This window comes from Biomphalaria glabrata, chromosome 1 (genome assembly GCF_947242115.1).
Source record: "Biomphalaria glabrata chromosome 1, xgBioGlab47.1, whole genome shotgun sequence".
Lineage (NCBI taxonomy): Eukaryota > Metazoa > Mollusca > Gastropoda > Planorbidae > Biomphalaria > Biomphalaria glabrata.
Window position 1 is genome coordinate 89,312,170 of NC_074711.1, and position 26,375 is coordinate 89,338,544.

Genomic DNA, 26,375 nt, shown 5'->3' on the forward strand with positions numbered 1-26,375 from the left:
TAAAATCCTGGCTGCAACCAAAAGTAAAACAAGACGCCAAAAAGATGAGAGACTAAAAGATTTATTACAAGTTTCACAGGACGAAATAGACAAAGCTCAAATAAAGGATCAATTGGAAGCAATAAATATGTACAAATATTAAGTGGCCGAGAAACGGTGTAAGAAACCTAGATAATAATATTTGCTTATGGAACTAAAGAGCCACGTGTGGCTCGCGAGCTGCAGGTTGCCGACCCCCAACCCTAGACAGTACACAAAACGATAAAGCCCCAGGTCCTGACGGTTTGTCATACGAATTCTACCAAAACTTTTTCCCCCCAGATAGGGCCCTTACTACTAACACTTTATAAAGAAATGCTAGAAACAGGACAGACGCCCAAAGATAGGGCCCCTACTACTAACACTTTATAAAGAAATGCTAGAAACAGGACAGACGCCCACAGATAGGGCCCCTACTACTAACACTTTACAAAGAAATGCTAGAAACAGGACAGACGCCAACAGACAGGGCCCCTACTACTAACACTTTACAAAGACATGGTAGAAACAGGACAGGCGCCCACAGATAGGGCCCCTACTACTAACACTTTACAAAGACATGCTAGAAACAGGACAGACGCCCACAGATAGGGCCCTGTCAAGAGGGTGTGTAAGATGTGAGATTGTGTGTGTGTTTGTTTATTTTATTAGTTGGTGTGTGAATTGTTTTTATCACGGGATTTTCAAGGGGGGGACAATTAGGTTTCTAGAGGTCAGTCAAGCAGTTGGAGAGCTGACCTGGTCTGAGTAGGGTGCTGGTGTTTTGTGTATTTCATAAGAGTGATATAATTGTGTGCTTTATTAAGTATTAAAGTATTATCGATATTCATGAATATAAGGAGTTAGAGTTGATGTATACTAAGTGTTCGTATTTGAGTAAGCAAGTATTGACAAGTGTAATTGAGAATCATACCCTAGATTATCGAGCCATATGTAAGTGGTAAAGAACTCACCAGAGTTCCCTTACAGTTGGGGGCTCTTGTGAAAGAAAACCAGGACCTCTCGTCGCATAAATTGTATAAGTAGAGCAGTTATAAATTGTTATTGATGTACTTATACTTACAAATATTGTTCTACATGTTATATTGTTGTTAACTTGACACTCATTCTATTTTAAAACATCATGTGTTATGCCCCTTGATTTGGCCTGAGGAACGGCGGTGGTTTGAAGTACCAGTACAGAGAGGACAGCGACAGCCCGAAGTTGCATCACGAGGACAGGTTGGATCACGTGCAGGGAGTGGAAGTTAAGTGATTTGTGTTACCTCTCGTGTAGCTGAACCCTCTACTCTCTAGCCTCTATTTTCTTGCCTCTATTATAATTTGTTTCAATTTGACTATCATATATTTTCCTTTTTTTTTTCTTTGCTGTCATACTAGCCTCTCAATTTAAGGCTTCAGTCATTTCATTCTGATTTTATCGTTGCTAATTTAAAAAGCAAGAGTCTTTAAATCAAAGTATTCTAACTTCCTATCTGAATCTAATAATCTGATTATTATTTCAATTTGTATTTTTCTGTCTTGATCATTTACTTGCCTAATCTATGGTATAACTAAAAATATTCTGCAAAATTAGGATTGATTTTATTTTCTTATTGTATGTATAATAGAACACTATAATTATTCTTGAGGTAGTAATTTAAGGTAAAAGAAATACTAGGACTGTTATTTTAAAATTTTCTGTAAAACTTAGTGTAGCAAACGTACTGAGTGCTGTGTATTATAAGGAATAGAAAGTGAAACATGGAAAAGGAGAGTGAGGCAGTGAAACAAAGAAGAGAAAGATCTGAGATGGTGGAGGAAAGAGAAATGTCCAAGCTGCAACAGATGATAAGATTAAAGGAACTGGAATTGGAGGAAAAAGAGAAAGATAGACAGGAGAAAGAGAAAGAAAGGGAACACGAAAGAGAAATGAAGAAACTTGACTTACTAATTGCCCAGGAAAAAAATAAAACACAATCAAGCGCGACTACCGGAGTCACTGCCCAGAGACCAAGACTGAGTAAAGGTTTCCCTGCCATGACAACCGAAGATCTACCTTGTTACCTCGACATGTTCGAAATGGCAGCTAGGAGAGACAGGGTTCTAGAAGAAGACTGGGTGGCACAGCTGCAGGAGAAAATAACACCTAAACTAAGGCAATTCCTGACACAGAGAAGATTAGTGGACTGCACTGACTACGAGAAGATAAAAAAAGAGCTCCTAGACTATGTGGGAATGACGGAGGAGGCCTGCAGAAAAAGATGGCATGAGACTGTCCCAATTGAAGATGGCCCAAGAGAATTTTTTGTGGCATTACAAAAGAACTTCCGACAATGGTGCGAGGCGGCGAAAATAGAAAGGAACTTTGAACAGCTGGAGGAGTTAATATTGAAAGACTCTATACTCAGTGCCCTAAACGAGGAAGTAAGAGAAGAGATCCTAGATAAAGAACCTGAGTCGTTGGAAAAGCTAGTTGATTTGTTGGAGAACAGAAAGATAATCTTCGCCAGTAAAAGCATTTTCAAGAAATCGAGAATTTATCAGGCCAACCCAGTGAGTGACAGAAATTTGAATAGGCAAGATTACCACTACCGAACCAGCCCTAGCAGCGCAAACTATATCAGGCCAAACATTGAATACAATGAGCCCAGAAGAAATTTCGTCAGACCTCGATATAATAATTCTTACAACAGAGCAAGAGGGCGATGGAATAGGCCACATTACACATTTAGCAACCAAGTTAACAACAGAAGAAACAACTATGGAAATGGAATGTACCAGAATAACCAAGGAAGGTATAGGAATGAGACAAGAAGGAACTACTCCAATCAAGCCGAATGTGCCGTGGTGCAATTGCCTGAAAGACAAGGGACTTGCAATCTGATTTACCACAATCCAGAAAGTGTGGCTAACTTCATTATGAACGACAAGTCTATTGGATCACTAAACATAGAAGAAGGAAAGCTGAATGGAAGAAAGGCGTCGATCCTGAGAGATAGCGGCTGTAGCGTTATCGCCGTAAGAGAGACACTTGTCAATGAAAAAGATATTTTGCCAGAGAAATGCTCCTTGTGCTTAGCAGACGGGCAAGTATTTAGATACAAAACCGCAAAGGCAATGCTTGACACACCTTACCTGAAAGGAGAATTCATCGTTGTGCTATTTCCTGAGCCGGTCGCTGATGTGTTAATAGGCAATGTGAAAGGTCTGTTTGTGTCAGCCGTAGAGACGAGAGGAATGAAGGACAGAGAAAGGGAAGAAACTCATGTCAAGACTCCGATTATAGGAACAAGTATAGAAGGAAGTCTAGAGAAGAAACAAAAAGAAATTGAAACTCGGGCACCACTATGGAAGAAAATAATGACCAAAGAAAAAGAAGTTGACACTAATTATACTAACTTGTTTGAATATCTTGAGGAGTTAAAAGAAAGACTACAAAGTACAGCTAAGATTGCATGTGATAATGAAGACATAGCGAGGCAAGAACAAAAACGACTAGATGATAGAAACACTGTAAAAAAAAGTTTAGCTACAGGAGAAATGGTATTAGTGTTGAAACCAAAAAAAGGGAGATAAGCTCAAATTATATTGGGAAGGCCCGTACAAGATAGAAAAGAGGTTATCAGACTTAAATTACATAGTAAAGAAAGGAAACAAATCAAAGATATTTCATGTAAACAGATTAATCAAATATTATACCCCAGTTGAAGTAACAAGTAACAATGTTGCCAACAGTAGCTGTAAAAGTAACATTTTGTCTGCTGCATTTATTGGAGTCGTGGATGAATATGACCATGATGAAACAGGGCAAATCATTGATAATGAGATAGAAGAATTAAAACTACCGGAAATGATCCATGAAAATGGAGAAATAAACCAAAGGGCAATAACCATTAATAAAGACTTAAACCAAACTCAGAAAAATGAAATTGAAAAACTCCTTGAAGACTTCGCACACGTAATCTCAGATGTACCAGGAAAAGCGAAAGTAGAGCCCTTTAAAATAACTCTAACATCGGATAAGCCTGTCAATTTAAAACCTTATAATGTACCAATGGCGATGAGACAAAGGCTACAAGAAGAAATTGAATCGATGATTAACATGAATATTATTGAAGAGAGTGAATCGCCTTATGCATCTCCTATGATCTTAATCAAAAAGAAAGATGGAACTTTGAGACCAGTTGTTGATTATAGGCAATTAAATTCCATAACAAAATTTGATGCAGAAGTCATACCAGATCAAGAGGAACTGTTTATCACACTAAGGAAAGCCAAATATTTTAGTAAATTAGACCTAACGAAAGGTTACTGGCAGGTGCCATTAGAAGAGAGTAGTAAGCAGTACACAGCGTTCAAAGTACCCAATGCACACTATCAATTCAAATATCTCCCATTTGGTTTAAAAAACAGTCCTAGTTTCTTTAACAGAACAATGCGTAGAGTGCTAAAAGGTTTAGAACAAGTAGTTTGTTATTTTGATGATCTGTGTGTGTACAACACTAATTGGCAGAGTCACATGTTCTCATTGAGACAGGTGCTTGAGAGGTTAGGAGAATTCAATATTACTGTTAAGCCTAACAAGTTACTAATTGGGTTCCAAACTATTACATTCCTAGGCCATAAGATTGGCCAAGGCTTTCTTCAGCCTGAAAATTCTAATGTCAGTAAGATTCTGCAGCTACGGTACCCTAAAACAAAGAAGGAAACCCGATCATTATTAGGTCTGCTCAATTATTATCGCTCCTTCATTCCAAACTTTTCAAGCTTGTTGTCTCCCTTTACTGAAATTCTTAAAAAAGGGCACCCTTCTAAATTTGCTAAGACTGTGGAGGGGGAGGTTGCATTGGAGCGTATACAAAGATACTTGACTTCTCACCCCATTTTAATGTTGCCTGATCCGGATAAATGTTTTTATCTACAGTGTGATGCTTCGGACAAGGCTGTTGCAGTTGCTGCTCTACAGTACGTGGGAAACAAATTGCATCCTGTCCGTTTCCTCAGCAGAAAATTACTCCCACGTGAATGTAAATACAGCATAATGGAGCGTGAGTTGTTAGCATTAACATGGGGAATTAAGAAGTTGGAACACTTCTTGTATTCACGTAAGTTCATTGTTCGGACTGATCACCTGAATCTCAAGTATCTCAAGTCTGCAACCACCAATGCTCGTATTGCTAGATGGATATTATACCTTATGGACTTTGACTTTGAAATACAGCACATTAAAGGTACAGACAACTTTTGGGCTGACCCATTGTCTAGGCTGACAGTTTGAACTCACATTATTGTCTCTGTCAGAAGCATACCTGGTATTGTAACGTTTTCAGACTGTGCACGTCTCAGCAATCCAGTATGTACGTTGAACTTTTTCAACTATGATCGTCTCGTCAGAGAAGTTACTACTATTACTACTACTACTATTATTATTATTTGCTAAATGATATGGACTGAACTATTCATCTCTTTGTGTTTTAATGGTACTTTGCACAAGACGCGTCGTCTCATCCAGTATTGAGAAGCATCGGAAATCAAGTCTTAAGCTCGATATTTACAAACAATAAACAGTACATTGTAATCTGACGTCACAAGGGAAGGAACTGGACAAGTGGAACAGATGAAGATTAGTTTAGTTATATTATTAGTTTAATTATTTCATATGCATTATTATTGATGAACTTGTTTTTTTGGTAATGGAAAGATAATTCATGTATTTTATTAATGTTGATGCATAGCAGTATTGTATTCATTATTTCATACTTAAACTCATGGATGTAATTTGTTGAATTGCAATTAATTACTTATGTAAACATAATAAGATGTACTGTGTATTTTTGAGTAGTATTTTTTTTAACCATGTTGTACTTCAACAATGTCATTAATAATTTTTTTTACAGTGTACATAATATAGACTTAGATTTTCTGGGAAAATCTAGGGGAAGTAAGGGGGAGATGTCAAGTGGGTGTGTAAGATGTGAGATTGTGTGTGTGTTTGTTTATTTTATTAGTTGGTGTGTGAATTGTTTTTATCACGGGATTTTCAAGGGGGGACAATTAGGTTTCTAGAGGTCAGTCAAGCAGTTGGAGAGCTGACCTGGTCTGAGTAGGGTGCTGGTGTTTTGTGTATTTCATAAGAGTGATATAATTGTGTGCTTTATTAAGTATTAAAGTATTATCGATATTCATGAATATAAGGAGTTAGAGTTGATGTATACAAAGTGTTCGTATTTGAGTAAGCAAGTATTGACAAGTGTAATTGAGAATCATACCCTAGATTATCGAGCCATATGTAAGTGGTAAAGAACTCACCCGAGTTCCCTTACAGCCCCTACTACTAACACTTTACAAAGACATGGTAGAAACAGGACAGGCGCCCACAGGTAGGGCCCCTACTACTAACACTTTACAAAGACATGGTAGAAACAGGACAGGCGCCCACAGATAGGGCCCCTACTACTAACACTTTACAAAGACATGCTAGAAACAGGACAGACGCCCACAGATAGGGCCCCTACTACTAACACTTTACAAAGACATGCTAGAAACAGGACAGACGCCCACAGATAGGGCCCCTACTACTAACACTTTACAAAGACATGGTAGAAACAGGACAGGCGCCCACAGATAGGGCCCCTACTACTAACACTTTACAAAGACATGCTAGAAACAGGACAGACGCCCACAGATAGGGCCCCTACTACTAACACTTTACAAAGACATGCTAGAAACAGGACAGACGCCCACAGATAGGGCCCATACTACTAACACTTTACAAAGACATGCTAGAAACAGGACAGACGCCCACAGGTAGGGCCCCTACTACTAACATTTTACAAAGACATGGTAGAAACAGGACAGGCGCCCACAGATAGGGCCCCTACTACTAACACTTTACAAAGACATGCTAGAAACAGGACAGACGCCCACAGATAGGGCCCCTACTACTAACACTTTACAAAGACATGCTAGAAACAGGACAGACGCCCACAGATAGGGCCCCTACTACTAACACTTTACAAAGACATGCTAGAAACAGGACAGACGCCCACAGATAGGGCCCCTACTACTAACACTTTACAAAGACATGGTAGAAACAGGACAGACGCCCACAGATAGGGCCCCTACTACTAACACTTTACAAAGACATGGTAGAAACAGGACAGACGCCCACTGATTTTAATCTCGCATACATTATTTTACAACCAAAAAAAAAACCCCCCGAAGACAACACCACACCCAATGACTTCAGACCGATCTCCCTGTTAAACACAGACTACAAGCTGCTGACCAAAATGATTTTCCTTAGAATAAAACCCCCTAATCCCCCCTTCTGATAGGACATGACCAACACTGCAGCAGAAATATTGACGAACTTAACCACTATATACGAGACGTCATTTACTACTGCAAAGACAAAGATTTGAAGGCAGCCCTCATGACCATAGACTCAGAAAAAGCCTTTGACAGAGTGGACCACGACTACCTCTTTAGGATACTAGACAAGACAAACATAGACAAGTCCCTGACAAAATACATAAATTTGGCCTAAACGGATGCCACAAGTCAGTTAATTGTCAACCAATCTCTTAGTGAACGGATCCCCATTAAAACATCGGTCATCAATATGGGGGGGTTCCATGATAACTTTTCATTTACTATAACATCTAGGTATTTAGAGGTTTTAGACTGCTTAAGTGGTCTATCATGAATAAGATAAGTAGCACGGTTCAAACTCGGTACCATCATAGGGACATTCCGAAGCGCATACCACACACCTCCAGGCAGTTATCTTTGTATTTGCTTACGTTTTATTGGTATATGGGAATCGATATTCTTTCTTACTATTTACTGTCGAGTTGTGTACTACAAATAAATATAGAGAGAAGGCGACAAAAATATTTAAAAAATCAGACCTCTGTAGACTTCATCTGCGACAGATGCAGAGAAAAAAATATTGATAACAGATGTTTCTACATTGTCTAGTACGGTTATGTCATCTTTTTTTTTTTATATGGGTCATTCACTCAAAGGCCATCCCTAGTAAATAGTTAAATAATTTTCCTACATCACTCAGGTAGGTTTCAAGCTTTTAGTTATTTTTTAATTCTAAAAATCAAAATAATTGGATATCGTGTTCAAAGGGAGGTAACTCCTTAGAGAGTTAGCTTTATGGTATATCTCGTGTACCGAAGGCGGAAGTATTGATAAACTATAAATTATTTAAAATGTGCAATTTTTATTCACTTATTTGGGATTGTAGTAACGGACTAGAGATCAAATAGATAAACAAATAGCAGATAACTGTGCATAAACTAAAGTATTCAAAATGTTAAGTTTGACAACTTTTTACTATAAATATATTACTTAAAAACATACATCGTTTTATTGCATCGTATTTTACACCATGATGAATCATTTGAATCATTTGATTTGATGACTCGTTCGAATCTTTTGATTGGATGAATCATTATAATAATTTGATCTGATGAATCATTTGATTTGATGAATCGATTCAATCATTTGATTTGATGAACCATGTGAGTTAATCTAGTTACCTTTATTCGAACTCCTAGTTTTCCCAAACTTTGGGAAACTCTTAGCAAAGGACGAGTTTTTTTTTTTTAAATCTCCTCTTCTAGGGATTGAAAATCTTGAATTATGAAACAGAAGTAACAGATTACCTGTACATCTAGCAGCTATTTCGAAGAGAATCTTCTATTGCAGGGCCCCCCTCAGGCGCGGGTCCCGTGGCGATCGCCCCACCCGCTATGTTTCAACGTCTGCTAAGTTTTGTTTGTAATACTTGATGCCACCACGAAATCTTTATTTAGCCTATCAGCTAAATAGTTAGCATCCGTCTATCTCAAAAGCATCTATCTCAAAAGCATCTATCTCAAAAGCTGCTGCTTCTAAAAATCAAATAAAATTCACAACAAATAGATTTAGTCTAAATGTGCATACACAAAGTATATTATCTATCTTATCTTATATAATACAGACGTTACTTCAAAAAAAGAACAGAAGATGATTACGTCCTACGCGTCATGCATTTAGTCATGCATATTAACCAATGACTTAAATTCTGCCAAGTCACTGGTTTTCCTGGCTGGCTAAGGCAACCCATTCCATGCTCTAATAGCACTAGGGAAGAAGGAGCATAAGTGGACTAATTCAACTTAGTACCACTTTATCAGTCAAGTAGAATTTCTTTCCCTTGTTCGAGATACTGTTACGTTTTGTTATATAAAGAGACTCTTTTAACAATACATGAACCCAAAACGTCAACGTCATAGATTATAATTGATTTAATCTTCGTGAACACTATAAACACTCTAAACACTATAAACACTATAAACTCTATAAACACTATAATCACTATAAACGCTATAAACACTATAAACACTATAAACGCTATAAACACTATAAACTCTATAAACACTATCAACGCTATAAACGTTATAAACGCTATAAACACTATAAACACTATAAACTCTATAAACACTATAAACGCTATAAAAACTATAAACACTATAAACGCTATAAATACTATAAACACTATAAACACTATAAACACTTACAAACACTATAAACACTTATAAACACTTATAAACACTATAAACATTTATGAACACTTATAAACACTATAAACACTATAAACACTATTTAGTTTCTATTCCGTTTTTGTCCCCCCCCCCTTTCAACACGCATTCGCACCATTCCATATTTACACTAAGATGCGCACGTAACAGATACCAAACACAATAATTAACTGCCAATAGTTAATTAATTGGTAATTTTTTTTTTTAATTTTTGTGTCTTGGCAGGTAAAAAGAAATAATGGACCTCATTCAACAATCGTAAACACACAACATTTTTGCGCACGTGGTTCTCTATCTCTTTTATACAAATTACGCAATCCATAAAGGCTGTCACGTGATACGTCATTTTGATTGTTTTATCAATATTATCACGTGGCTAAATGTTGTTTGCTTACGATTGGTGAATGAGGTCCATTGTGCAAAATGTCAGCTTGATCCAAGGGTGTGGGAGAAATCACGTGAACAACCCTTTTAACCAATCAGAAAAGCAGACAGAGTGAGTTGATATAAGCTCTGTAAAAAAAAATTATTGTAAACCCATGAAATTGATGCTGCTATTAAAGCAAAGTTCAAACTACTTATTAGGTCAGGGGTGGACTGGGTGTCAAAATCGGCCCGGGCATTTCAATAAAATTCGGCCCACAAATTGTCTATCGTGTGATGGGCATCCATGTCTAGGTGTATCGGTCCTTAAAAATCATTAAGTTTGATATTGTATCGCTATGCATGCCTACAGTGAACTCTATATAGTATAATAAGCAATATAGCGACTTTTTAAATCAGCAATTATGTAGGCCCTAAAACGATGAAACCTACTGGTAGCACTGTCTACATTCTCTGGTAGCACTGTCTACATTCTACATTTTATTTTCGGAAAATGTGTTTGATTAAAAGAGTATTACACTGTAATGTCTGTGAAAGATTTTTTTTAAACACGACGCTCAAAGGGCCTTTTTTAAAAATAATAATAATTACATAATAAGAATATTATAAAACCTTTGACAACTTGATATGTGCCATAGTGACTTCGATCAGGCCATTTCGGTGGCCCTACCGGCCCATTTGGGTACTGGCCCACCGGGCATTTGCCCAAATGCCCATATAGCCAGTCCGCCCCTGTATAAGGTGCAAAGTTTCAGTATGAAATAAAATATTTTTTTTAACTTACAGTTTGGCTTTTGAATTTTTAACCATGATTTGTCTATAATCACTACACTTTGTCAGTGTATATATAACAACGAGATGCCCTTGTACCTTAGGGAACTGATTACTCCAAATGTCCCCCGGAGAGCCCTGCGCTCAATGGACTCAACGCTTTTAGTAGTGCCACGTTTCTCCCTCAAAAGCTACGGTCTGCGGGCTTTTTCAGTTCACGGACCAAAGGCTTGGAACTCACTCCCCATTGATCTCAGACAGACATTATGCTACACCACTTTTAAGAAGAGCACTAAGACCTATCTGTTTAAAACTTTTTTAGATTAACTGTCATTTTAGCTGTCGTGTCTGTGTTTGTATTGTTATTACAGCGCCTTGAGCCTACATTTTGTTTGTTAACAGCGCTTTATAAATAAAATTATTATTATTATTAAATTATTATTATAAAAAAAGTGTTATCTAATCGTAGGACTTGTGACTGACACACATTGCACAGTTCAATATTTTTTTGAAGAATTTTAATCTACCATTCTTTTAATCATTTTTTTGCTGTTCTTGTTAAAGGATAGCGTCATTCATACCAACCAGAGCTGAATAGATAAAGTCGGTCGGTCTATAGATTAAGTTCAAGCAGTTTCATCTCACATTTGATTTTACTGCACTGAAAACAGAATATAATCTCTACACAATCGCTTCTCCACACGTGGGACTGATCCTTCCTAGTAGGTTACGGCTTCAACTCAGTCAATACAATTGGTATTTTTAAGTTTATTTTTTTGTGTGTGTGCGTATCGATAATGCCCATACAATGGTTTTCATATTATGTCGTGTAAAACAAATATAGAGAAAGTGGTCTTTTTCGATTACTTCCAGCCTACCAGGGGGAATAAGAGATTACCGCAGGCAGCATATGGAAAAATTTTCTACGCCCCAAAGGAGTCGCGTTCCATAGTTTGAGAAACGCTGTATACCGCTGGTAAATGTCCAACATACAAAAAAAATCTAACTTTCTCTCCTGATTGACGATACCATCGTTGCTTTGACAACATTAAATTAACCTAATTTTTGGGTTTCTATAAACTTTAATCTGTGTTCTATAAATTGGGCACGCATCTATCTCTACCAATTATAACATTTTCTGATTAAAGAAAAACGTTATTGACGGTTTAACCCTAACAGACTAGTGAAATACAAATGATAAAAATGAAAATTCCTTCTGAACGCGGAAAATAATTACGCAGAGACAGAGTTAAAAGTGAACCGTTGTCGTTCGTTTCATAAAGAATAGATTAACGGCTGGGTATTAGCTTTGGTCAGAATATCAGCCGCAGTTTTCCCGGCTCCGTGCAGTTGATGTGTCCACTCTGATGGGTACCTGACTTTAGTTGGGGTGTTTTGGTAAAGGTGTCTTGTCGTTGTGCTGGCTGAAGAAATAGATGATCGAAATATCATTTGCTCTATAGATCGCAAGGTCTGAAAAGGGAACTTTAGTTTTATTTTTCTTATCTGGCTGGTGAAACCTATGAGAGTCCATAATATCTGGCTGGTGAAACCTATGAGAGTCCATAATATCTGGCTGGTGAAACCTATGAGAGTCCATAATATCTGGCTGGTGAAACCTATGAGAGTCCATAATATCTGGCTGGTGAAACCTATGAGAGTCCATAATATCTGGCTGGTGAAACCTATGAGAGTCCATAATATCTGGTTGGTGAAACCTATGAGAGTCCATAATATCTGGCTGGTGAGACCTATGAGAGTCCATAATATCTGGCTGGTGAGACCTATGAGAGTCCATAATATCTGGCTGGTGAAACCTATGAGAGTCCATAATATCTGGCTGGTGAAACCTATGAGAGTCCATAATATCTGGCTGGTGAAACCTATGAGAGTGCATAATATCTGGCTGGTGAAACCTTTGAGAGTCCATAATATCTGGCTGGTGAAACCTATGAGAGTCCATAATATCTGGCTGGTGAAACCTATGAGAGGCCATAATATCTGGCTGGTGAAACCTATGAGAGTCCATAATATCTGGCTGGTGAAACCTATGAGAGTCCATAATATCTGGCTGGTGAAACCTATGAGAGTCCATAATATCTGGCTGGTGAAACCTATGAGAGTCCATAATATCTGGCTGGTGAGACCTATGAGAGTCCATAATATCTGGCTGGTGAATCCTATGAGAGTCCATAATATCTGGCTGGTGAAACCTATGAGAGTCCATAATATCTGGCTGGTGAATCCTATGAGAGTCCATAATATCTGGCTGGTGAAACCTATGAGAGTCCATAATATCTGGCTGGTGAAACCTATGAGAGTCCATAATATCTGGCTGGTGAAACCTATGAGAGTCCATAATATCTGGCTGGTGAAACCTATGAGAGTCCATAATATCTGGCTGGTGAAACCTATGAGAGTCCATAATATCTGGCTGGTGAAACCTATGAGAGTCCATAATATTTGGCTGCACACTGGGCAGGTTAGTCCCGTGGAAGCTTGAGTCGGTTGCCTTGATTTTTTTCTCTGCCATTTCATTATACATATACTACAATAAAAAGCTTTTTTTTTTTTAGTTTGTTCTTTTGATAAATATACCATAAGAAAAATAAATATACAATAATAATAAGGCGTGTTTTTGAGTCCAAAGATTAACTCTTTGACTCCGGAATTATTTTTTTTTCACATCTGGACGTAATTAATATTTTTTTTTCCATTTTGAAGAGCGAAATAGTGCTTCGTTGCCAGCGTTGATCACGCACACTATGGCCGGGTCAAATCAACACTGTGAGCGTCATTACGGAGTCATAGACTTAATGAGGAATGCAGTATTCCCCGTGGATAAACAGCCCTAACTGCGACCTGCATTTTGCCACATCCAGCGCAGGCATAACCATATACACCAGTGATGCCCAATATACGGCCCGCGGGCCACATTGGTCCGCGACGTGGTTCTATCTGGTCCGCCAAAACGTCGGCACAAAGTGTAGAAAATCCATTGTCAAAAAAAAAAGTTTAAAAAATATCTTTCCCTACGTAGAGTAAATGGATTGGTATCGATAGTAAGCCAACATATTTGTTTTACAAAGAAAGAGTGGCTCTGTTTAATGAACTTAACATTAAAGAGCTTTAGGAAATCAAACAAATAAGGCAACATTCTTGGTTTGAGACGCGATAGATTACACCTAGAGTGGCGGATTGATGAGAATATTTACCTAAAATTGAAGAAAATAGGTCGGATGTATGTCTATTTTCTGTCGCCGCTGACGAGTCTACCGACATATCTGATACCACTCAAAATTTTGGTATTTATTCGTGATAAAAACAACGGTTTTGAAATCAGAAAATTCGGAGCATGTATGGATCGCCAGTGGCGAAGCACTGACTAAAAAGTTTCAACCATCACAGAGAATCTTTTTTCCCTTGGAGAAATTAGTGGGAGTGACTACTGATAGTGCCGAAACTATAGTTGACAGCAATAGTTTTTAGAAGTCAAATGGAACCGAGCCTCTGTGGTCTCGCTGAATTATTCACCAACAAAATTTATGAACAATGTGATGATGATCGTGTTCAGATTGAACAATATTCGTCGTTTCTAAAATCCATCTGCTGCTAATGTGTCAATTGCCCAGGCAGAGCTACAACTGGAACTGATAGACTTACAAACTAGACATCCTTACTCGATACATTTCAAGTGATGTAGACTATTGATTTCTACTCCGTCTTTCTTGCATAAACTTTTCGAAATCTCCGAAAACAAGTGCTGTGGATGATCACAATAATTGACTTACTGACTTAAAATCCTGTGCACTCCCAGAAGACACTAGGGCCGCAACCTTTCCACTGAACTCGGTTCTGGACAGTTTTCTTCATCTGCTCCCAGTAATTAATTGTACTTATTAGTGAGACAAACATTTTCAGTGATGAATCGTGCGACACCGATGCTACGTAATCGTGTCGTCTTTTAGACGAACATCTAGAATTCTATTCAGTTCTTCAACTTTGCGTCTCAACTATACAGCCGGATATTTAAAAGTAGGTTAGGATAAACTTCTCATGAATGTAAATAATAGATTCACGGGTTTCTAATAAAAATTGGTTTATTGTATAATTCTCTTTTTTTTTTTCACTTTTTCTTCATATGGCCCGCGACTTGAGTGTCGGATATTAAAATGGCCCGCCGTCCAAGTGAGGTTGAGCATCATTGATATACACTGATTAACAAATAATAATGTAAGGATTGGAAACATTTATTATTTTTTCATCCAATACTTTTTTTTTACCCTCACAAGAGCCGTTTGGGACAATGACAATGTCTTGTGCCAGGGGGTGATGAACCCCTTTGCGCCATGGTTGTTACCCCAAAGGTGATACCATACCATCAGAACTAATAAAACATGACGGCTCATACATAACATTCCTCGTCCCATATGCTAGGACAAATTTGTACAAATGCTCCTTCTTCCTTAGTGCTATTAGAGCATGGAATGGGTTGCCTGAGCTAGCCAGGAAAACCAGTGACTTGGCAGAATTTAAGTCATTGGTTAATATGCATGACTAAATGCATGACGCGTAGGACGTAATCATCTTCTTTTTTGAAATAACGTCTGTATTATATAAGATAAGATAAGATAAATGTTTTAGGACAATCTGCCAGCAAAAAAAAATATAATTAATTTTTTTATTGTTATTATTATTATTTTTTATTATTTTTATTTTGAATATTGTAGATTTCCGCAAAATCAAACTTCTGAAGATTTTCGTTGACACCACAGTGGACGTCATTTCTGGATGTTCTCTTACATTGTACAATCATGAGATCCATTCGTATACTTTGGACAAGACTTAGAAGGCTAGCTCCCATTGGTCAGATATTTCTTGTCTTGGTCTACTTTGTGGCTATTGTTTACTTTATCGTACTCTATGCCAGCCCACATGGCGTCATACGCATGAATAGGAATGAAAATTTGGATCTACACACGAATCAAACCCGAAACAAATGTAGGTTGATCATTAAAGTATGTTAATTTATTTGTTTTTATACTGAATAGAGACAACCAGAGTTGACTAGAGTTAGTCAGAGTTGACTAGAGTTAGTCAGAGTTGGCAGAGTTAGTCAGAGTTGGTTAAAGTTTGTCAGAGTTGGCAGAGTTAGTCAGAGTTAACTACAGTTAGAGTTGGCTAGAGTAAGTCAGAGTTGGCTAGAGTAAGTCAGAGTTGGCAAGAGTTGGCTAGAGTTAGTCAGAGTTGGCTAGAGTAAGTCAGAGTTGGCAAGAGTTGGCTAGAGTTAGTTAGAGTTGGCTAGAGTAAGTCAGAGTGGCTAGAGTAAGTCAGAGTTGGCTAGAGTTGGCTAGAGTAAGTCAGAGTTGGCTAGAGTTAGTCAGAGTTGGCTAGAGTAAGTCAGAGTTGGCAAAAGTGGGCTAGAGTAAGTCAGAGTTGGCAAAATTGGGCTAGAGTAAGTCAGAGTTGGTTAGAGTAAGTCAGAGTTGGCTAGAGTAAGTCAGAGTTGGCTAGAGTTGGCTAGAGTTAGTCAGAGTTGGCTAGATTAAGTCAGAGTTAGCTAGAGTAAGTCAGAGTTGGCTAGAGTAAGTCAGAGTTGGCTAGAGTAAGTCAGAGTTGGCTAGAGTTGGCTAGAGTTGGCTAGAGTAAATCAGAGTTGGCTAGAGTAAGTCAGAGTTGGCTAGAGTTAGTCAGAGTTGGCTAGAGTAAGTCAGAGTTGGCAAAAGTGGGCTAGAGTAAGTCAGAGTTGGCAAAATTGGGCTAGAGTAAGTCAGAGTTGGCTAGAGTAAGTCAGAGTTGGCAAAAGTGGGCTAGAGTAAGTCAGAGTTGGTTAGAGTAAGTCAGAGTTGGCTAGAGTAAGTCAGAGTTGGCTAGAGTTGGCTAGAGTTAGTCAGAGTTGGCTAGATTAAGTCAGAGTTGGCTAGAGTAAGTCAGAGTTGGCTAGAGTAAGTCAGAGTTGGCTAGAGTAAGTCAGAGTTGGCTAGAGTAAGTCAGAGTTGGCTAGAGTTAGTCAGAGTTGGCTAGAGTAAGTCAGAGTTGGCTAGAGTAATTCAGAGTTGGCAAGAGTTGGCTAGAGTTAGTCAGAGTTGGCTAGAGTAAGTCAGAGTTGGCTAGAGTAAGTCAGAGTTGGCTAGAGTAAGTCAGAGTTGGCTAGAGTAAGTCAGAGTTGGCTAGAGTAAATCAGAGTTGGCTAGAGTAAGTCAGAGTTGGCTAGAGTAAGTCAGAGTTGGCTAGAGTTAGTCAGAGTTGGCTAGAGTAATTCAGAGTTGGCAAGAGTTGGCTAGAGTTAGTCAGAGTTGGCTAGAGTAAGTCAGAGTTGGCTAGAGTTAGTCAGAGTTGGCTAGAGTAAGTCAGAGTTGGCTAGAGTAAGTCAGAGTTGGCTAGAGTAAGTCAGAGTTGGCTAGAGTAAGTCAGAGTTGGCTAGAATAAGTCAGAGTTGGCTAGAGTTAGTCAGAGTTGGCTAGAATAAGTCAGAGTTAACTACAGTCAGAATTGGCTAGAGTTAGAGTTGACTAGAGTTAGAGTTGGCTGGAGTTAGTCAGAGTTGGCTGGAGTGAGTCAGAGTTGACTTGAGAGTCAGAGTTGACTAGAGTTAGAGTTGGCTGGAGTTAGTCAGAGTTGGCTAGAGTAAGTCAGAGTTGGCTAGAGTAATTCAGAGTTGGCTAGAGTAAGTCAGAGTTAACTACAGTCAGAGTTGGCTAGAGTCAGATTTGACTAGAGAGTCAGAGTTGACTAGAGTTAGAGTTGACTAGAGGTAGTGTTAACTGGAGAATTAGATTCAACTATAGTTTAGTCACACATTTTTCAGAATAGGCTAGATTTGTCTACTAATCTTTACATAGCGTATCTGACGGTCCTGAATCTGAAACTAGTTTTTGCTGTTATCTCCGCAGCATCTAGATCTACATCTACAGAACACCAATTTAATGACACAATCGCCAAGAAACTAAAAGAGAAAGTTCGACTTTTGGTCTGGGTCATGACGACCCCAACTAATCTCAACACCAAAGCTAAAGCTGTAAAGGAAACTTGGGGTCCCAGGTGTAACAAGCTTTTATTTTTCAGGTGAGAAATAACTTCTTGAAAGTCTATTTAAAAATGGATAATGAAATCTTATGCAGCTTCTCGAGACTAGCGGCATAGTTGGTTCTATCTATTTATTGCCTTTATTTGTATTCTCTGTTAGGTTATTGCTTTTTGAATAAAAGTCTGAAAAATATAAAGGCACTAAATCTAATGCATTTTTGCAAAGGTTACATCAGCTCTGTCTGTCTTGTAAAAACCTTGTACACGTTATTTCTCCTACACCCAATCTCTGATCAAGCTGAAGTATAGGACAATTATATCTTGTACCTGACAAAACAAGACAGATATTGTGGTATACGTCAAATTAGTCTTTTGAGGAGGCTTTAGAACTGAGCTGAAAATCAAGTCGTACTTTTTTTTTTATGCATTTAAAAAGCGATCATGGATACACTGACACAATGCCTCTTCTTCCCTCTCCCCCCTTTTTTACCTAAATGGTTCAGACACGTGATAGGATCATAGGAAGCTAAAAGCCTGAATGTCTGAAAGAAATATAGTCTCTAAATGTAATGCATGTTATCACTATATTTGGTCCAGTTCCGAAGAAAACAGTTCTTTCCCAGTGATTGGACTAAACGTCTCAGAAGGGCGAGCTCATTTGACTGCTAAGTCTTCACAAGCCTGGATGTACATCTACAAGAATCATTTCAATGATGCCGATTGGTTTATGAAGGTCAGTGACAGGACAGTATTATTGTAAATATTGAGAAGTCCAGCAGTTTTGGCAACTATATAAAGAGAGTGGATATCAGAGAGTGATTGATAGCAGTGATTGATTGACAGCAGAGAATGATTGATAGTACAGAGGGATTGATATAGCAGAGAGTGAATGATATAGCAGAGACTGGTTGATAACAGTGAGTTACTGATAGCAGTGAGTGATTGACAGCAACAATTGATTGAGAGGGATTCATATAGCAGAGAATGATTGATATAGCACAGTGCGATTGATAGCAGTGTGTGAGTTTAATAAATTCCTAGAAAAGAGAGATAGCTTTTTATATCGACTGATGTTAGTTGTAAATATGGTTTTAATTTAGGTACATGTTTTCGTATTATGAAAGACTATATCAAATATTTCACTACATTCCTCATTAAGGAAATTTTCGGATATTACGTAACGGCTTTTTTCAACAACACAGGTTTTCCGACTGTTTATTCGGCGGCCGCCCGTTGTCTATGTACAGTATTGGGGGAAAAAAAACTGAATACGTCATCGAAGCGCCGATAGAAGTCGAGGCTTTTTCCATTATTTCTATAGAGACCCAATTCTATGAAAAATTTAAATTGGGAAAATGGTAATTAATAAATACTTCACTTGCAACATTCGAATTTTCTTGTTATGTTACTTAAGTTGCGCGGGCCAAAACGTGATTGATAGAAACCGGTTGTGATGTTTATTGAAGTGATTGATAGAAACAGGTTGTGATGTTTATTAAAGTGATTGATAGAAACAGGTTGTGATGTTTATTAAAGTGATTGATAGAAACAGATTGTGATGTTTATTAAAGTGATTGATAGAAACAGGTTGTGATGTTTATTGAAGTGATTGATAGAAACAGGTTGTGATGTTTATTGAAGTGATTGATAAAAACAGGTTGTGATGTTTATCGAAGTGATTGATAGGAACAGGTTGTGATGTTTATTGAAGTGATTGATAGAAACAGGTTGTGATGTTTATTGAAGTGATTGATAGAAACAGGTTGTGATTTTTTTTGAAGTGTTCGATCTTTGAAGCCTAATCCTACCTTACCTGAATTTTTTAAAAATTTCTTTTGTTTTTAAGTTTGTATAGATCATGTATGGATCTTGTTAGTTGAAGTAAACAGGTCTGGAGCTGTCTTCTGTGTGTCTCATTTTATGGTACATATTTAATACATTGAAACACATTCAAGAAACAATTTCAAATGGATTCAAAAGTCAGTGAACATTGTCTTACAACAGTTTAGTTAATCACTGTCCAAACTTTGGACCCCTGACACGCCCTTATCACGGGCCTCCTCACAACCTGTGCAATGCAATGGTTTCACTGGGCCTATATTATGTACTGCAGGTCTAGGTCTTTAGCCTCTAGGGGCCAAGGTATCTCCTAGTTACAGGCTGGATGTGGTCCGCGGGCTGTAGGTTATACGGAGTCATACCAAGCTAATAGGTCTGTGTGACGTGGCAACGAGCTATTGGTCTTCAATGCCCACTGTTGCGACGTCACAGGTCAGTGTTGAGGCCTAGTATAACGATTAGTCTCGGTCACACAACACTGGTAGACTGAGTTACAATATTTATGAGATGAAATGTTACTTAATGTGATAAAATATTCAGATACGAGCTATTGGTCTTCAATGCCCACTGTTGCGACGTCACAGGTCAGTGTTGAGGCCTGGTATAACGATTGGTCTCGGTCACACAACACTGGTATAATGAGTTGGAATATTTATGAGTTGAAATGTTACTTAATGTGATAAAATATTCAGATACGAGATATGAAAATCTTGAAATTACCCGGTAATTGTCGATAATGAAAATGTCTTTGAGAGAGAACAAAGGACCGGAATGTAGGTAGGTAGTAGTCGGTAATTGAGTACGCCTTTTCGACCATGCGAAGTATGCGGACATAAGAGGTAATCTTCATGTTTCTGTGGTCGACGGTTAACGAGGGTGTCATGTGGCCAGCACAAGGACCAACAACCTTCACTTCAGATTCCAACTCGAGACCCATCGGTTTGGAAACCAAGCGTTCTGCCACTCAACCACCAGGCCCCACATAAAGTACTTACTATAATTTAATTATTTCGGTTTATATGAGAAAAAAAACAACACAAAATTGATATTGATTCATTGGATGAATGTGTTCACCAGGAGTCTTAGCTACTTAGAGCTGGATCTATATTAAGAGTAGGTTAAAGTGCGCAAAAAATAGGCCGATCTGGGCGACAAGTAACAAATAACAAAAATTGATCTCCCTTGTTTCTAAGGCTGTCAGCTTATGTGTTTTTTTTAATGTTTATTCTGCACTTTCAATTCAAGTAAAGCAGCGGTTCTCAACCTTTTATTCTCGGCGACCCCTTTTTACAATCCCCTACTCTGTCGCGACCGCCCCCCCCCCCCCTCCGACACACACAGATACAGCAATAGAAGAATAGACAATAACAATCCATATTTTCGATCGTCTTAGGCGACCCCTGGCAAATTGTCATTCGACCCCCTAGGGGGTCGCGGCCCACAGTTTGAGAACTCCTAAGTAAAGAATGTAGACTCTAACGCTTATGTTGTGAATTCCTAAATAAAATAGCAAAAAAAAAAAAAAAAAAAACACAGAAAAAGCTGGCAAGCACTGAAATACTGCATAAGTACTAAGGGGTTGAGAAGGGGAGATTATCTAGTGTCCCACAAGCCTTTATATAACACAACTGAGTCTGTTGTTAGTCCTTACGTAACAAGACACACATGACTAAGAAAATTACATTTCTAAACTATGTGGAACTAAAATGGAATTTTAAAATAGAGCAACTATAGTTCACATATTTCAGAGGCATATATTTGCGTTTAGTTAGAATACATTTGAAGTATAAATAGAGTAGATGTAATTTACATATTTCAGAGACATATATTTGCGTATAGTTAGAATACATTTGAAGTATTTTATTTACTAAAATAAATAGTTTATATTTTCTTTTTTTTTTAGGCTGATGACGACACATATGTTATTGTAGAAAATCTGAGATACTTCTTGTCTGACAAAAACTCCAGCGAACCTCATTACTTTGGGCACACCTTTATATATTATAATTTTACATACTACAGGTGAGTTAATCTACATCCGTGTAGATGGCTGCCTGGTCGTGCGGTTTGCGCGCTGGACTGTCGTTTGGACTTATCGATGGTCCCGGGTTCAAACCCTGCCCGCTCCCATCCCCCGTCGTCCTGCGGGAGGTTTGGACTAGGAAGTAATTATCTTCAACTCTGAAGGAACATCCGAAATAAGTAAAACATTTTTAAAGTGCCACATTGTGAAAATATCCTACAGATGTGAATGAACAAACTTTGGTTTGGAAACTAAGCCACCTATCTCTACAAGATCCCATTGTTATAAAGCAATTTAACTTTTTTTTTTTGTTTGGGTCCGAATCTCGAGCTAAACTGATTAATTTTTACAAAGCTTACATCAACTCAACACTGTCTGTCTGGTAACAATTTTCTCCCACACCCATTGTCGGATCAAGTTGAAACTTTACACAATTCTGTAATGTTCCTAACCAATATGTAAGTAAGTAAGGCTCCCCTTTCTGACCTTGTGGTCTATTGGGCAGATGATGTAAAGGTCATCTGTTTCTGTGGCCTACGGTTAACACTCAGAAGTCTTCACCAGGATTCGAACCCCGGTCCCCGGTTCGGAAGCCAAGCGCTTTACCGCTCAGCCACCGCGCCTCAATTAAAAAATTAACCAATGAGTCAATTTAAACCGACACAGTTCCATAATAAAATTGGTTCAAAAAGTTAACAAGGATATAAAAATGATATACAACTTCCATACATACTTAACAATGTTTCCGTATATTAATTTTAGAACTTATTTGCTCTATATTTTTGAAGCGGAGGTTCTGGCTACGTGATGAGTAAAGAGTCTCTAAGAAAGATCAACGAAGATGGCTATGCTAAAAAGCTTTGTGACGAGGACGGGTCATTTGAAGACTACAGAATGTCCAAGTGTATGAAAGTGGTTGGCGTGCGAACTGTCAATACAGTGGACGACCATGGACGAAACAGATTCAACTGTCTCTCCATGCAGTCTCATTTAAATGGAACATATCCGCCCTGGTATTACAAATATGATATTAACGGAGCCAAGAAGGTAAGAAAGCCTCAGTGTATTGTCTCCATGGGCGTAGCCAGGATTTTTTTTTCGGTGGGGGTTTGGGGGGGGGGATTTTTTTTCTCCCCCCCCCCCCCCGAAAAATATATATATGTTTGTATGGATGGATGTGTGTGTGTGTGTGTGTGTGTGTGTACGTAATTAATCTCTATTACATTCTGACCCTTCATTCTTTTGGAAGACGTTTATTGTGCCCTAGAATAGGTTCTTCCTGAAGTTAGTGAAAAAATGTAGACTCCTCGCCCTTGCCAGCAATGGGTCTGGGGGAGCGCTGATAGCTCCCCCAGCGCGTGGCGGAGTCCCGCCGACAAGCAGTGTTTCTGGTATTGAAAGCCAACTAAATGCATATTCTGAGGTACCTACAGTGGGATTTCATTTCGGGGTGGTTTGAACCCCAACCCCCCCCCCCCCCCGGCTACGCCCATGATTGTCTCTATTGTTTATTGTTGCTTTAGTGAATGTTTACCGCTGTTTTAATTCAGATTTGAGAAGGATTGAAACGAATATATGGGCATCCACAGGCTAGTTAGATTTGAAGAGATGTTTCTAAGGGGCATCCACAGGCTGGTTAGATTTGAAGAGATGTTTCTAAGGGGCGTCCACAGGCTAGTTAGATTTGAAGAGATGTTTCTAAGAGACATCCACAGGCTAGTTAGATTTGAAGAGGTGTTTCTAAGGGGCATCCACAGGCTGGTTAGATTTGAAGAGATGTTTCTAAGGGGCATCCACAGGCTAGTTAGATTTGAAGAGATGTTTCTAAGGGGCATCCACAGGCTAGTTAGATTTGAAGAGATGTTTCTAAGGGGCATCCACAGGCGAGTTAGATTTGAAGAGATGTTTCTAAGGGGCATCCACAGGCTAGTTAGATTTGAAGAGATGTTTCTAAGGGGCATCCACAGGCGAGTTAGATTTGAAGAGATGTTTCTAAGGGGCATTCACAGGCGAGTTAGATTTGAAGAGATGTTTCTAAGGGGCATCCACAGGCGAGTTAGATTTGAAGAGATGTTTCTAAGGGGCATCCACAGGCGAGTTAGATTTGAAGAGATGTTTCTAAGGGGCATCCACAGGCGAGTTAGATTTGAAGAGGTGTTTCTAAGGGGCATCCACAGGCTGGTTAGATTTGAAGAGATGTTTCTAAGGGGCATCCACAGGCTAGTTAGATTTGAAGAGATGTTTCTAAGGGGCATCCACAGGCTAGTTAGATTTGAAGAGGTGTTTCTAAGGGGCATCCACAGGCTAGTTAGATTTGAAGTTTCTAAGGGGCATCCACAGGCTAGTTAGATTTAAAGAGATGTTTCTAAGGGGCATCCACAGGCTAGTTAGATTTGAAGAAATGTATCTAAGTATTTTAACATAGAAATAGAGTTGACTTTCTTTTTTTATCTATCTATCTATCTATCTATGTATCAATCAATCAATCAATCTATCTATCTATCTATATATCTATCTATATATCTATCTACCTGGCAAAAAAAAAACAATGATTTTAATTCTAAATGTCGATGTCGTTAGAATGGTTGCCTTATCGTACGGTATGCGCTCTGAACTGTCGTTCTGTCATCTCGAAGGTCCAAAACTCATACCCTGCCCGATGCCATGCGGGACGTTAGGACTACGAAGTAGATTTCGTCTTATAAAATACAGACGTTACTTCAAACAATGATTATCGCGCACATATAAAACGAGATTATCTTTAAACTTGATTGAACACCCAAACTATGTCAAACATTTTAGAAACAAAACAGGAACACTCTAGAGTTTAATTATAATCTGGGTATTGAAAAGTTGCAAAGGAAATGAACATGAAAAAAAAAATAATCTTAAACTTGTAAGAGGATTTGGGTACAAATGATAAGACAAGATAAAATTGTGTTTTATGTATTTATTCCATTCTATTATCAGGGTAAAGACAGCATCAGCAACTACGCCATCAGTTTTCACTACGCCAAGCCAGAGATGATGTACATACTTGACTTTGTTCTTTATAACCTGCAAGTCTACGGGATAAACCAGCACTGAAAATGTGTACAGAATTCAAAGCTACCTTAAACCAGCACTGAAAGTATTTAGAGATTTCAAAGCTACCTTAAACCAGCACTGAAAGTATTTAGAGATTTCAAAGCTACCTTAAACCAGCACTGAAAGTATTTAGAGATTTCAAAGCTACCTTAAACCAGCACTGAAAGTATTTAGAGATTTCAAAGCTACCTTAAACCAGCACTGAAAGTATTTAGAGATTTCAAAGCTACCTTAAACCAGCACTGAAAGTATTTAGAGATTTCAAAGCTACCTTAAACCAGCACTGAAAGTATTTAGAGATTTCAAAGCTACCTTAAACCAGCACTGAAAGTATTTAGAGATTTCAAAGCTACCTTAAACCAGCACTGAAAGTATTTAGAGATTTCAAAGCTACCTTAAACCAGCACTGAAAGTATTTAGAGATTTCAAAGCTACCTTAAACCAGCACTGAAAGTATTTAGAGATTTCAAAGCTACCTTAAACCAGCACTGAAAGTATTTAGAGATTTCAAAGCTACCTTAAACCAGCACTGAAAGTATTTAGAGATTTCAAAGCTACCTTAAACCAGCACTGAAAGTATTTAGAGATTTCAAAGCTACCTTAAACCAGCACTGAAAGTATTTAGAGATTTCAAAGCTACCTTAAACCAGCACTGAAAGTATTTAGAGATTTCAAAGCTACCTTAAACCAGCACTGAAAGTATTTAGAGATTTCAAAGCTACCTTAAACCAGCACTGAAAGTATTTAGAGATTTCAAAGCTACCTTAAACCAGCACTGAAAGTATTTAGAGATTTCAGAGCTACCTTAAACCAGCACTGAAAGTATTTAGAGATTTCAAAGCTACCTTAAACCAGCACTGAAAGTATTTAGAGATTTCAAAGCTACCTTAAACCAGCACTGAAAGTATTTAGAGATTTCAAAGCTACCTTAAACCAGCACTGAAAGTATTTAGAGATTTCAAAGCTACCTTAAACCAGCACTGAAAGTATTTAGAGATTTCAAAGCTACCTTAAACCAGCACTGAAAGTATTTAGAGATTTCAAAGCTACCTTAAACCAGCACTGAAAGTATTTAGAGATTTCAAAGCTACCTTAAACCAGCACTGAAAGTATTTAGAGATTTCAAAGCTACCTTAAACCAGCACTGAAAGTATTTAGAGATTTCAAAGCTACCTTAAACCAGCACTGAAAGTATTTAGAGATTTCAAAGCTACCTTAAACCAGCACTGAAAGTATTGACAGAATTCAAAGCTACCTTAAACCAGCACTGAAAATATGTACAGAATTCAAAGCTACCTCATAGATAATGAGAACACTGGATCTACGTGTATCTGTTAATGTATAAATATTTTTTTCAAATACCTCTATTCAAGTCACACAATCATGGAAGGCAGACGCTGATCTCGAGTACTGCTCAAACGATTTTCCTATGCATTTAACAGTTTTTGTATATCGCTGAGAAAAGAATTACTAGCTCGTTGGCCACATGGGAAAAACTCTGGTTTGACCATTATAGTTTTTCAAAGTAAAAATCCTTGGGATTGCCTACCTATGTTTTTAATGTTTTTTTATTAATCCAGTAGTTCAACAGGTTTTAAATTGTCATAAACAAAGAAAACAAATTT

The 26,375-nt window shown here is 38.1% G+C and overlaps 2 protein-coding genes across 8 annotated transcripts; one reads left to right on the forward strand and one right to left on the reverse strand.

Annotated features, from left to right (window-relative positions):
* The first annotated feature begins 5,982 nt into the window (after positions 1–5,982).
* LOC106078383 (glycoprotein-N-acetylgalactosamine 3-beta-galactosyltransferase 1-like) lies at positions 5,983–26,298 on the forward strand. 7 transcript variants are annotated; one of them, XM_056018461.1, is made up of 8 exons: positions 5,986–6,310; positions 11,340–11,531; positions 15,506–15,776; positions 17,669–17,840; positions 18,399–18,534; positions 21,544–21,662; positions 22,452–22,710; positions 24,634–26,298. In XM_056018461.1, the coding sequence occupies exons 3-8, from the start codon at positions 15,590–15,592 to the stop codon at positions 24,748–24,750; spliced, it is 990 nt and encodes a 329-aa protein (XP_055874436.1). In that variant the 5' UTR covers positions 5,986–6,310; positions 11,340–11,531; positions 15,506–15,589; the 3' UTR covers positions 24,751–26,298. The 7 variants fall into 7 exon arrangements, with proteins under 7 accessions (XP_055874437.1, XP_055874438.1, XP_055874436.1 ...); XM_056018460.1 differs by having other exon boundaries at positions 11,340–11,497; XM_056018462.1 differs by lacking the exon at positions 11,340–11,531 and having other exon boundaries at positions 5,983–6,129.
* LOC129926623 (histidine-rich glycoprotein-like) lies at positions 7,469–13,308 on the reverse strand. The gene is made up of 2 exons (XM_056031697.1): positions 12,262–13,308; positions 7,469–7,516 (listed from the first exon to the last, which is right to left on the reverse strand). The coding sequence occupies exons 1-2, from the start codon at positions 13,306–13,308 to the stop codon at positions 7,469–7,471; spliced, it is 1,095 nt and encodes a 364-aa protein (XP_055887672.1).
* Positions 26,299–26,375: the final 77 nt, after the last annotated feature.

Coding starts and splice junctions, on each gene's coding strand:
- LOC129926623 (XM_056031697.1), bottom strand. CDS start 13,308: ATGGCAGAGAAAAAAATCAAGGCAACCGACTCAAGCTTCCACGGGACT. Junction 7,517..12,261: donor ATAAGAAAAATAAAACTAAA/GTTCCCTTTTCA, acceptor TGTCTTGTCTAG/TATCCTAAAGAGGTAGTCGT.
- LOC106078383 (XM_056018462.1), top strand. CDS start 15,590: ATGAGATCCATTCGTATACTTTGGACAAGACTTAGAAGGCTAGCTCCC. Junction 15,777..17,668: donor GAATCAAACCCGAAACAAAT/GTAGGTTGATCA, acceptor TTATCTCCGCAG/CATCTAGATCTACATCTACA. Junction 22,711..24,633: donor ATATTAACGGAGCCAAGAAG/GTAAGAAAGCCT, acceptor TTCTATTATCAG/GGTAAAGACAGCATCAGCAA.